The 12,912-nt window shown below is 49.9% G+C and overlaps 1 protein-coding gene and 1 long non-coding RNA gene across 9 annotated transcripts in view; one reads left to right on the top strand and one right to left on the bottom strand.

The window, feature by feature from the left end:
- LOC106724375 overlaps positions 1-5,798 on the top strand; it is a 10,432-nt gene extending 4,634 nt beyond the window's left edge. Inside the window, exons 2-3 of the long non-coding RNA XR_001360146.1 lie at positions 257-409; positions 5,209-5,798. This is a non-coding gene — a long non-coding RNA (uncharacterized LOC106724375). The remainder of the gene's footprint in view (positions 1-256; positions 410-5,208) is intronic.
- Positions 1-12,912, bottom strand: part of MYO19 (myosin XIX) — a 27,446-nt gene extending 14,534 nt beyond the window's left edge. For 4 of the 8 annotated variants that reach the window (XR_001360140.1, XR_001360139.1, XM_005858548.2 and 1 more), the window contains exons 1-10: positions 12,886-12,912; positions 9,947-10,098; positions 7,809-7,947; positions 7,319-7,467; positions 5,796-5,909; positions 2,765-2,897; positions 1,993-2,062; positions 1,320-1,422; positions 632-728; positions 436-512 (exon numbers count right to left, since the gene is read on the bottom strand). Coding sequence is in view for 6 of the 8 variants with exons in the window: in XM_005858548.2 (XP_005858610.1) it covers positions 436-512; positions 632-728; positions 1,320-1,422; positions 1,993-2,062; positions 2,765-2,897; positions 5,796-5,909; positions 7,319-7,467; positions 7,809-7,947; positions 9,947-9,958 (894 nt within the window). In the remaining 2 variants the exon portion in view is untranslated. Of the gene's footprint in view, positions 1-435; positions 513-631; positions 729-1,319; positions 1,423-1,992; positions 2,063-2,764; positions 2,898-5,795; positions 5,970-6,025; positions 7,143-7,318; positions 7,468-7,808; positions 7,948-9,946; positions 10,099-11,801; positions 12,012-12,885 lie in introns of those variants that run through there. The other 4 variants (XM_014531488.1, XM_014531480.1, XM_014531492.1 and 1 more) reach the window with 4 other exon arrangements.

Here is a 12,912-nt window from a genome sequence, read left to right as displayed (position 1 = left end):
GACCTTGGGCAGGTCACTTTACCTCTCTAGTCTTCTCAAGCATAAAGTAGGAAAACTCCCTATACACAGGCCTGTTGAAAAACCCAGTGAGCTAAAGGGTGTAAACATGATTTTAAAATTCCTACACACCAGAGCCCATTAGCTGCCCTGGGCAAACGTGGCAGCATGATTTCCCTACTCTGACTACTGCAGTAAAAGCTGACCCAGGCTCCTTGCCCTCTGAGCTCTAACGCTCTCGGTGCTGTTTTATATACAGAACTGTGCTCCACGCCCCTCCCACCCTGACACCGTGTCCAGGTTCAGTGGCACAGAGGAGCGGTCCACTTGGAGACTGCAAAGCGGGGCCCAAAGTCTCAGGTTCTCAGGAAGACTCAGGTTCGGAGGAGGCTTCCAGTGACCTCTGTCAAATGTAAGTGCCATGGCTTTCCTTCTGACCTTAAAGATGTTGTTCTGGGTGAGGGTGTCGATGCCAAGATGAAGCATGGCCTCTCTGGTCACCTCAAAACAATCCTCTGAAAAGAAACCCAAGTCACAGCCCAGTGTCAGGACCAGAGGTCAGCAGGGGCAGTGAGGGGTGAGAGAGGCAGGCTGTGAGCAGAGGGGGGTGGGTGCTGGGTAAGGCTCCCCCTACCTTCCAAGGTCCTCTCTGGGTTGGGCAGCCAGGAGAAGGCGGCTCCCTCGGGGAGGTGCCACCGGAGCCTCTCATCTGCACTGGCTCCTTTGCAGATCTGTGGGAGGGGGACAGGTTGCTGAGCTGGGGGTGCGAGGGAAGCCCAGGCCTATATAGACCTGGGGTCGAGATAAAAGGAGTGAGAGATGGCAGTGACATCACAAGACTGTAAAGCACCCAGGGTAGGCACAGGGCAAAAGCAGCAGCAACCAGTTTTCATGTCTGCAACCCGGTGCCAAACACCGTCTGAGGAGGCTTATGTTTGAGGAAGGCACAACTCCTCTCTGGGGAGGCCCCAGGCTCAACCTGAGAGCTGGGGACACACTATCCATGCTTTGGGGGACCACCCGTCTGATGAAAGAGGCACAGCTCTGGGGAAGTCCTCGCTCTGTTTGGAGGAAACAGTGCCATTCTAAGGAGAGTCCCCGGCACCGTCTGGTCTGACAGAGGAGGTAACACACATCCCATCCAAACCATCCCAGAAGCCTGGGTCCAGTGGGAGGCAGTGTTGCATAAAGTTTGCTGGAATAAGTGTTGGCACCACTGGAAGCCAATTAAAGAGGCAGGCAGGGGGCAGAAGGAGGGGCTGAGAGTCACAGGCCATCTCCACCCTGCATCTGGGCAGCTGTGGGCCCCACCTGGCACAGACCTGGTAGAAGATGTGGAAGTTCCTCTCATTGGAGGCCTGGCAGGCCACGCGAGTTTTCTCTAGGAGGTAGGTCTGGACTGCAGCTCCAGTCATCTGATGGGCCCTGGCACAAGCAGACCAGAGCCCATTAGTTACCCATTCATTCCATAGGCATTTACTGTTTGCCAGACTGCAACCCCACTTCCCGACCAGGCTCTTCCACTTCGCCAATGGGATGGGGGTCATGAGGATGAGGGACTACTCAGCAGGCCCTTGAGTGGTACGGGACATTCCCCTGCAACCAGCTCAGGTGGGCAGAGCCAAGGCCTCTGTAAGTCATTGTGCCCCATCCCAAGGCAGGAGCAGAAGCCCCGCCAGGGTCAAGCTCAGGGTTGTGGCCACAGAAGTGGCTGTTTAACTCTAAGTCCTCAAGCAAGGGTAAAAGTCAGGAGGAACACACAGGCTGTGACAAGCCTGCTGCCCAGGTTCCTCAAGGCTGCAGCAGCTGTAGTTCTCTAGATTCAGAGGTCACCCTCAGGGTTCACTGATCCTAATAAGTCCCATACACATGCATGCCAGGAGGAGCAGGGCTCTGCCCACAGGGGTGGCCCAGGCTAGAGACTACTCCAGCCACTTGCAGACTCCCTGCCCCCGTCCTCCCATCAGCCAGGGCAGTGGCTGCAGCAGCAATTACCTGTTCATTTGGAGCTGGATGAACTTCCCAAAGCGACTGCTGTTGTTATTCCTCAGCGTGCACGCATTCCCTACAGATCACACCTCTGTTTATACCGCTCCCCTATGTTCACAGAGTCCTCATGGGCCAATGTGGCTGCAGGTCTGCTGGGGCCATGTCTCTATCAAGTCATCTAAAGGCCCCTTTTTGGTTTCCATGTCACAGGGGACAGGACTAAGCAAGTGTGACTTGGGAGTTAGAAGGACTTCCTGGCAATGAACTGAAATGAGCAAGCCTACGCAGCCAGGGACTGTCTTCTTTGAAGGGAAAGAATAAAAAACAACAAGCTGTCACTATTGAGTTAGACAGTAGGCACAACATCTAGAGTCCCAACATGGACACTAACTGTTGTACATCCTTAGACCAGTTCCCTCTCCTCTGAACCATCAGGATTTAGACCAGAGGAGCCACAGGATCCTCTCCAGCACCACTGTTACATCTGCTCAAGGGAGGAGATGGCTGAGCCTTAGACCAGTTCCCCTCTCCTCTGAACCATCAGGATTTAGACCAGAGGAGCCACAAGATCCCCTCCACTGTTACATCTGCTCAAGGGAGGAGATGGCTGAATGACAGCATCTCTGCTGGAAAGAGGCTCAGGGTACCTGGAGGGATTGGGAGCCCAAGGCAGTGAATGATACACTCATCCTCCAACCGCCACAGAGAGGGTTTCACTTTCCTCTCCCTGGAAGGTGGCAAATCCCAGAGGACAGGGGACAGAGGACACCGAGCTTACCAAAAGCTTCCATGACAGGGTTGGAGTTCAAGATGCGCTGCTCGATCCTCTCTGCAATCTTGTGGCTCTCCCAGGATGTAGGTGAGGCAGCCACCACAGCATAGAACTTCATCAGGCAACGGGAAGTCCATGTCTACGGCAGAAACAGCCTGTGGGAGCCCTGCCCAAGTTCCCTCCCACCTCTGAGCCTGCCTGAGGGAACGGTGCCCACTAGCACCATCTCCTCTACCAAGCAAGGTGAATGCTGAATTCAACTGTGTCCTTGGGCAAAGCACTTCCCCCGCTCTGTGAAATGGGGAGTGCTTGCTTCTAGCTCCAGAGGATGCATTTAAGAAAAAGAAGGGGGCCTGGGGCAGAGATGGGACAACACACCCTGACCTGAGCAGGCTACTGTATCTTAAGTATGAACAGATACTTGAGGATCAATAACTAGTTGGTAAACTTCCTTTACATGAATGACAAATATCAAAATAAATGAAGGAAAAGGAACTAGAAGGAAACAGTCAATGTAAGGAGCAGAAGGCAAGTAAAAATTATGAAATATTTTCAACAATAGGAGAAGATATTGAACCTATGAAAAGACCAAGATACTGGGGGGGAAATAATAGAGAACAAGAAAGTGTTTTTAGAATTAAAATTTTGAACAAAAATTCAAAAGAATTGAAAGTTATTAAAAACAGGGAAAACAAATTTTGGAAAGATAAAGTAGGAGATATCTTCCAGAAGACAGAACAAAATGTTAAGAGATGGAAGATTAGGTAAAAAAAAAAAAAGACTATTAAACAATTAATCAAACTTACTAATAGGAGCTCCAGAAAGAGAAAATGGAGAGGAGTAAATTATTAGATATACTACAAAAACATTTCTCTAAACGAAAAACATGAGTTTCCAAGTTAAAAGACCCACACAAAGTATCCAGCATAGAAAGTAAAAAAAAAAAAAAAGACCATGCCAAGATATACCACTGTGAGTTTTAATACCTACAGCTTTTGGAAAGTAAAATCACAATTTATGGACTCGGATTTTCAAAAGCAACACTCAATACATAAGGAAAAACTTCTAAATTTGGAAAGAAAATTATTTCTAACCTGAAATTATAAAACCCAGCCAACATATCCAATTTGAGGCAATATAAACATTTTCAGATGTGCAACTCAAAAATTTGCCCTTCATTTACTGCCTTTTCCAGGAAGCTACTAAAGAATGTGCTCCATAAATACAAAGCAGTAGAGGAGGAAGGGAAGCGTGGATTCCAGCAAGGGGGATTATCATGGACACAGCAATCTGACCCCCAGAGTGAGGCAGAGAGCCCCCAGGTAATAGCTGCATGGCAGTAGCCCCAGGCAGCCACCAGGCCAGATGGGAGCAGATCTGAGAGCTCTGGGAAGGGCACCTCGAAGAAAAAAAAAAAGAACCAGATGTACTTGCCAGTTGAACAAGCTGGAAAAGCTTTGGTGATAAGTTTGGTAATAATTTAATAGGCATGAAGAAACTAAACAAATAGAAAACTGGGGTAATCATATGAGGGAGAGTAAAAACTAGACAAGGAAATATAATCATAGATTACATGGTTATAATATAAATACTGCCTATTAACTTAATTAGAAATCATGGTAAAATTACATATGTGTTTGGGGGCAGGGAAATAAGACTAAATCCTCACCAAATTAGGAAATGAAAAGATTAGGTCCAAAACTGAAAAAATCAGTCACTAACAATATCATGCTGGTTAGAAACATGATAGAAACACCCAGATACACTGCTATAAGATGTGAAAGTAGCCAGGGGGTTGAGAAATATGGGGCAGGGTTGTTGTTTTTCTTTGTAAGCCTTGCAGTATTGCCTGATTTTTGAACTATGCAACTATGCTATTTAAAAATAAGTCTACCAGGCCCAGCCCATGACCACAGCAGCTGCTCAGTAATGGGTTACTGAGCTCTGGCTGCATGAGACTCCAGCCAGGTCCAGCTGCAGCTCCCCAGAGGGACAGTGGGCTTTGTCCAGGAGCTGGACATCTGTCATTGCACTGGCCACCTTGATACAACTGTCAAAGATCTCCTCCCCACCCAAGTCCAAGTCCTCATCCCTGCAGCTTACTGCCTTCATCTGTTTCCTTGTCTATCTTTCCCAGTGGACTAAGAGCTCCCTGAAAGCCAGTTGCATCTCTGTTCCTCCCCCTGCCACTCCTCAGCGGTGGGCCCAGGGCCTAGAATCTGGCAGGTACTCAGTACTCAGCAATTCCATCATATGTGAGTGTAGACAGAGGGGGTTTATGGTCCAAAGAATCCCTTGAGAAGGTAAGTTTGGTGGCAAGGGAGGGGTGGTTGCATGAGGCTTGCCAGGAGGGTGAGGCCTGGACCAGTAGCCTCCTCTGACCAGCTATGCAACTCCTCACCCATTCTTGTGCAACATTCGGTCTCACCTATTGTGGTTCTGCTCCCCAGGGAGCTACGTGACTCACCAGGAGCTTCTGGCCCAAGGCACTGCCCTTGCCATCATGGACAACACAGAGGATGCAAGTGGGCTACTTCAATAAACCCTTTCCCATAAGTAATCCCAGCTACCTTCAGTGTCTATGTGCACTGGTTCATTTAACTCTCACAGAAGTCCCATGAGTTGGGTGTTGGTCCTCCTTTCCTTGCCATTTTATAGGTGAAAGAACAAGTTTACAGAATTGAAATTTCTTTCTGATGTGCTCTGAACCACTATGCTGGAATCCCCAATAGCTATCTTTTGTTTCCATCGGTGTCAGAGATGGGAGAGACCTATGATGAGGAAATGAAGGCCTAGGTCCTAGGCCCTAGGAGGAAAGTATCTCACCTAGAGTTACATCAGAGCTGGTGGAAGAGCCTGGACTAGAATCCTGTCTCTTGACTTCCTTTCCTGCCCACCGCTACACAATGACTCCCTGCTAAAGCCATCCTGTCCGGGAATGACAAGGTAGCAAAGGGCTCCACGAGGAACGTCCCCCTCCCTCTCTGCCCACCCAGCCCGTCATGAAGTGGACAGGATGGGAAAGAGGCCCTCCTACCTTTCCAGCACCACTCTCTCCACTGACAACGATGGACTGGTTGACTGGCTGAATCAGGCTCTTGACATTCCTGTAGGTCTGTTCACCCACAGTGAAGATGTGGGGCTTCAGTTTCTGAAACATCAAGGAGTGAAAGGTCATGTGTGTCTTCAAGGAATGCTGATCTAATGATGGCTGAGATGGGGAGCCTGCCAACAGCAGTGCCAAAAGGCTTCCTCTAGAAAAATGTCCTGGATGTAACAGTGTTAGGCCCAACTGTGGGACCCCCCTGGTGGCTTTACCCACTCATCTTCTCTCAGTCTGGAAGCAGAGCTAGCCTTGAATACTTTATCCCATTTTATCTTAAAAGTCTTATTCTGTTCTGTATTATTTTGTTACTGTACTTTGCAGTTTGCAAAGAATTTTCTTTCAAGTTACTGCTAAGAAGTCTGTGTTAGATGGATAGCTAGTCCTCTTTTATAGATGAGAAATCTGAGGTTCAGAGGGGTTAAATAACCTTCCCAAGGCCACTCAGCAAGTAAGTGAAACCATCTGATTTGCATCCCAAGGCCACTGTTCTCCTTTCCATCACCAAACATTAATTGTCCTCAATGTGCCAGGTATGAAGGTGGGCACTGGGAAAGCAGAGGGCACCATGACATGGCTTTTGCCCTTGAGGAGGCAGATGGTCAGTGAGATACGGGCTCTCAGGACAGACCTCACATGATTCCACCCCACAATGATTGCTTACTCATAGCTTCCTGAAGGAGAAGGCACAGTTCTGGATGGTATCAGAGCTGTCCCTCTCTCCATCAGCTTCTGCCCCAGTCTCTTCTCACCTGGACTATTACAAAGTCTTCAACTGTTCTCCCTGCCTCTTGTCTCACCTTCCTCAACGCAACTCCCCCAGCTTCCAGCATAATTCTCCCCCCAGTGGGCACCATTCAGTCCACCTCCACTCCTGGAAGCAGCTCTGTGGACTCTGCCTGCTGTGATGACTCAGAACCTTCCTATTTATCTCAGCCTCTTCCTACCTCATCTACTGCCTCTCTCCCCAAGAGCCCCTTCCTGCCAGCAGGTCTGCTCTTGCCTTTCCCTGAACACATGATGCACTTTGACACCAGCTAGTCTACTCCCTGCCTGCACTTCCCCCGCCCCCATAAGAATGTATTCCTCTCAGTAGAGATGAACATGCACTGAATTTTCTAGGGTAATCCTTAGCGCATTAATTTTATCTTTTTCCTAAACAGTGGTTTGTTAAATACACAAACATATCTTTGTAAATCCTTTCCTATTAATAAACTCATAAATAAGAAAAAAAATACTTTGCCCTATGTCCCTATTTTGTGATCCAAACTCAGTTAAACAAGTATTTACCTCTCATTCTGCACCACTGTCATGTGCCCAAAATTCCTCGAGCTCCTGATGGGCAGGGCTGTGGCACCAGCACGGCCGATGCATAGATGGATAAGGACGGGGACGCTGCAAGGAGGCCTAAGGGGAGGTAGGGGAGTCCTGAGGCCCAGGAAGTGGCTGAGTCTTACCTGGGGCTGAGGAGCAGCATGATACTCTTTCATCAGATCTGGCGAGTAGAGCTGAGGGACAGGCTTGAAGGGGTTCAGAGCCACCAGGGTGCAGCCAGCATTGGTGTAGAATGTGTCTGCCATGTACCGGGCCTGCAAACACCTCAGGACTGAGGCAGAGGTACTTTTAGCAAACTCTGGCTTAAATGTAGACACTAGCATACACAAACATCTGCCTAACAGCACTCCCTCTGCACTCAGCCAAGAGCCATTAGATTCCAGCAGCTCCCTGATGAATAGGTACAAGATCTAATTAAGATGAACGCCAAATCTGGAGCAAAGTCGGTGTTGGGGAGCCCAGATGCACTTGCCAGGCTGGTCTGAAGCAGCGTATCTGGCTCCAGGTTGGAGTCCTGCCTGCCTTGCCTGGCCAGGAGAAGCTGTGCTGAATACCTACACCAAAGTGCCACGCTCTTGGAGACGGCACTCTTGAGGAGAGGGAGGCCCATACCTGTCTCCAGCGTCACAGGGTTCACCTTGGTGAGGTCATCCAGCAGGTGCAGTGGGGCCTCCTGGCCTAGGAACTCCTGCAGGTCTTCTCTGAGGGCTTTCCCACCATGGGCATCAGGGCCTGAACTATGGCCATTCACCTGGAGGGTATAACAGGGCCAGGAGAGCTGTGACTCAGACCAGCTGGCAGCTGTGTAGGGGTAGGACTGTGCAGCGGAGAGAGAATTGGCTTCCAGTATCATAGTCTGGTGGGTTCAAATTTCAGTCCTGCCACTTATTAGGCGAGTGAGCCTGGGTAAGTGACTTAACTTTTCTGAGCCACAGGTTTTTGTTTTTGTTTTGCTTTTTAATATTTTATTGATTTTTTACAGAGAGGAAGGGAGAGGGATAAAGAGTTAGAAACATCAATGAGAGAGAAACATCGATCAGCTGCCTCCTGCACACCCCCCACTGGGGATGTGCCTGCAACCAAGGTACATGCCCTTGACCGGAATCGAACCTGGGACCTTTCAGTCCGCAGGTCGACGCTCTATCCACTGAGCCAAACCGGCTACGGCTACAGGTTTTTGGGGTTTTTTTTGTAAATAAAAGAAAATAAAGCCTATTCACAGGGCTATTGGGAAGAAAAACAAGAAGCAATATAAAGAGCACTTAGTCCTTGGCACATAGTGAATACTGGATAAATCAATAAATGCTATCCTGTCTCCTATGCCATGAGCTCCAGCTTCCAGGCTGGCCAGCTACTAGCCTTACTGGGCCTGGCAGGGTTGGGGGTCACGGTGGGGGGCTGCTATAGGAGTATCACAAAGGAAAAGAACCATGCTTTGGGCTTTTTTTTTTTTAAACACGTTTAGCGCCAAGCCTGCTTTGTCTTCCTTTCCGTTTAGCCCCTGCGATATCCAATTTCACCGATATGCTGGCAGCACCAGTGAGGGACGGGTCCAGACAGAAAGTATAGCGTCAGTCACCGGTGACTGACATGGCACTTAACGTGTTAAAGAAACCATTCAATTTGAGATGAAAAATCAGCTGTGAGGTAGCTCCATGCCTTCATCACCTGCCTCTTGGGGCTTAATTAATCTGGTTAATTACACAACTAGTTTCCTGTGCCCTGGGTCTACTTAAGAGGCTCAGAAGTTGAGGGAACAGGCCCTTCCTCCTTCTCCCTTTCCCATGCATGATGCCAACATTTTCCACGTGCTTCTTCTCCCCATTTCTCCTCTTTCCTCTCTGGGGGATGTAGGGAAGATGGGGTGGGGAGAAGACAGTAACCTGGCTGAAATCTGCTTTTGGAGGAAAGGGTCTGTGTAGGTTTCCATGAGACTAGTGAGCCCATCAATGATGAGAGAATCATTGATCGGCTGCCTCCAGCACACCCCACATTGGAGATTGAGCCCGCAGCCTGAGCATGTGCCCTGACCAGGAATTGAACTGTGACCTCCTGGTTCATAGGTCGATGCTCAACCACTTAGCCACACTGGCCAGGCCCTACTTATTCTTTAAGGCCCAGCTTCAAGGAGACATCTTCAGGGACATCTCTCAGCTTCACCTCCTTTTGGAAGCCCCAGGCTTCCCCTGTGCCTCAACAATTCCGGCTGGCAGTGACACCTCTCAGGACTTCCTCACTGGTTCAGGCTTGAAGGTCACCAAAGTGCCCTCAGGCTTCCCTTAACCCAGTGGTTCTCAACCTTGGCTGCACATTAGAATCACTTGGGAATCTTTTTAAAATCCTGATTTCTGGGCCTCATCCTCCGGAAAGTCTGTTTCTTTGTTATGGGGTGGGGCCACAACATTAGTAACAAAGAAACAGAATTTCCGGAGGATGAGGCCCAGAAATCAGGATTTTAAAAAGATTTCCAGGTGATTCTAATGTGCAGCCAAGGTTGAGAACCACTGCCTTAACCACACCAAGGAAAAGAGCTATCAACTACAACAGGGGAGATTCAAATTAAGTATCAGGAAGAACTTAACAACAGGTGAAAGGCACTGGAATAACTTCCTGAAGTGAGAAAAGAAGACCTTTAAGGGGTCATTTTCTTCCTTCCCGGACAGGGTAGTGAAACAACATTCAGACAAGTAAAAGATGCAAAGGTGCTTCAGGTGCTTTGGGGCCTGAGTTATCTGAGGGTGAGGTTTTACCTGCTGGAGCATCCTGCTTCAGTGTGGTCAGCCAGAGTTCTGGGTTACAGGCACAAGGAGTGCAATCCACCTAGTCATGAGGACACAGGCTCGGGCATGGGTCCAGCAAAGGGCTCAGTTCTGGAAGAATCTGAGATGAGTCATTCCAGAGCCTATGGCACGAGAGAGAAGACAAGGGCCACACACAGGTGAAGCCTTCTTTAGGGTGACTCACTCCCGCTCCCCGCACTGAGCAGAGGAACCAAAATGAGAACCAGAGCGAGCCTGGGCAGAAAGGAAGTCTCTTCTGTTCCCTGCCAAGTAGGGAGCAGGGGAAACTTTTACAAGAGCTTCTGGAGGCTCCCTGGGCTCTTCCGGGGCTAGTTTTACTACAGGGTTAGGGGTGGGGCTGCAAATCTGGGTCAGTGTGATGTGGAGGGTGAAGACACTCGGACACAGAGACGTCTCCTGCTCTCTCCTCTCCACTAGACAGAAATATCCTTTCTTAGCATAGCCAGTAGTTGTTGGGGTGGGAGGCTAAAGTCAACCAGATACTCCAGGAAGAGAAATCAGAGCTCAGTCATTCACTGGTAAGTCACATCACCTTCCACTTTGATTCCTCATCTTGCAAATGGAGATAGTAAAATCTACCTCACAAGGAGTGGCTGTGAAGGTCAATGAGGTCATGGATTGAAAGCAACCCACAAAACACAAATCTGAATATGCACTCAGAGGGGAAACAATTAGCAATATTTGGGGGCACTAATCAGGTGGAATATTCCAGTGTCAACTTCAAAATGAGAATTTCAGAGGATGGGAGCCCATCTGAGGGGTGTTGTGAGTTGGGCTTAGGCCAATTTCTGTAAAACTGTAAGTGACCCTCAGACTCAGAATTTCCCAGGCCGCACACTGCCCCAGCAAAGCATGATGAGAGGTGTCTGAAATGGATTAACCTTGGGGGAGAGTTTCTTTTTTTAAGAAAAAATAATTTTTTTAAAAAATTGATTTCGGAGAGAAAGGGAAAGGGAGAGGGAGAGAGCGATAGAAACATCAATGATGAGAGAATCATTGATTGGCTGCCTCCTGCATGTGCCACAATGGGGATGGAGCCCACAGCCCAACCCGGGCATGTGCCCAGACCAGGAATTGAACCGTGACTTCTTGGTTCATAGGTTGATGCTCAATTACTGAGCCACCCTGGCCAGGAGGGGAGACTTTCTTTTTTTTTCTTTCTTGTTTTTTTAATTGGGTGGAGACTTTCTTAAGGTTCTGAATACATCTAGCCTTTGAAAGAACAGGAATAGGGACTTCCATGGGAACATTCAGGCAGAGAAGAGCATCTGGCCTGTTAGACACATTCTACATTCACCCTGGACACTGACTGTATCCCATCCAAAGGACAGCTATGCAGAGGCTCCAGAAACTCAAGGAGAACAAAACTCCCTCGACTGGAAGTTCATCTTAGAGGACCAGAGGCGGAGCACGAGAGGTTGTGGGTTAGAACCCAAAGCCCTTCAGATGCATATCACTAGAGCTCTCTAAGCTTTATATCCTCATTTGCAACCTCCACAACCACTCCTTGCCAGGTAGATTTTACTATCTCCATTTGCAAGATGAGGAATCAGAGTGGACCAGGAAGGTGATGTGACTTACCAGTAAATGACTGAGCTCTGATTTCTCTTCCTGGAGTATCTGGTTGACTTTAGCCTCCCACCCCACCAACTACTGGCTATGCTAAAAAAGGATATTTCTGTCTAGTGGAGAGGATAGAGCAGGAGGCTTTTCTGTTTCCCAGTGTCTTCACCCTCCACATCACACTGACCCAGATTTGCAGCCCCACCCCTCACCCCTGTCGTTTGCAAAAAGGAATACTAACACCCAGACCTCACACTGTAGAGTTCAGGATCAAATGGGCTGCCGCTAGTGGAATCCGTGAGAGCTCTTTGCAAATGTTGGTTATTATGTGCAGTGTCAGCTCTCAGCCAGAGTTAAGTCAGGTTAGAGCGGTTTTCTCCAGTCCGCCCCGCTCTTGCTCCCACTCGGCTTCGTGGTTACCAGCCAAGCAGTTCTGGAAAGGGTGTGACCACTGCGGGCAGGAGGGAGCCGGTAATGAATAGATGAAACACCAAGTCAAGGCAAGGCAAGCGGCAACCTGATCACCAGCTCCTCCTCCTCCCCAGCCTCAGGTTCTCCTCGGCTCGGAGGGCGGAATAGAAAAGCCGGGTGAGGGTCCTGGTAGCCTCGCCAGCCCCGCCTGAGGTTCCCGGCGGGAACCGGGGGCTCCCGATCCTGGCAAAGGGCCCGCCGGGCCCAGGCTGGGATGCCGCTCCTTAAGCACCTGGCACTGGGAGAGTATGTCCTTCCCGGGAAGGTGGACGTGACCCCAGCCAAGGGCGCGGCTGCCCCGACGCCTCCCGGGGCCAGCGCCCCCTCCCAGGTCCCTCTGGAGAGGAGCAGGGGCGGGGACCCACCCTGCCGACCGGGACCTCCCCCCACCCCCGACTGAGGGTCGCCCGCTGCTGGCAAGGTGGAAGGTGACCATGAAAGGTCCTTGTTCACAGAAGTTCCTGGTAAGGGCAGGATCCAGGCTACCTTCCCTTGGGGTACGAGAGGGTCAAAAGGAAAAGGGAAAGGGCAGGGAAAAGGCGCTTTGGAAAGGGGAGATGTCCACTTCTGCCTCAGCGCTCCGGGGGCAAATCGGCCTCCCCGCCCCTTGGGGGTCACGGAAGGGCTTCAGACCGGGTCTGGTCCTTGTTCACAGAAGTTCCTGGTAAGGGCAGGATCCAGGCTACCTTCCCTTGGGGTACGAGAGGGTCAAAAGGAAAAGGGAAAGGGCAGGGAAAAGGCGCTTTGGAAAGGGGAGATGTCCACTTCTGCCTCAGCGCTCCGGGGGCAAATCGGCCTCCCCGCCCCTTGGGGGTCACGGAAGGGCTTCAGACCGGGTCTGGGGTGGCACTCACCGATCCCACGGCCTGAGCGTGCAGCCC

Source organism: Myotis brandtii, unplaced genomic scaffold (genome assembly GCF_000412655.1).
Source record: "Myotis brandtii unplaced genomic scaffold, ASM41265v1 scaffold120, whole genome shotgun sequence".
NCBI lineage: Eukaryota > Metazoa > Chordata > Mammalia > Chiroptera > Vespertilionidae > Myotis > Myotis brandtii.
This window is presented reverse-complemented; position numbering and strand designations above follow the sequence as displayed.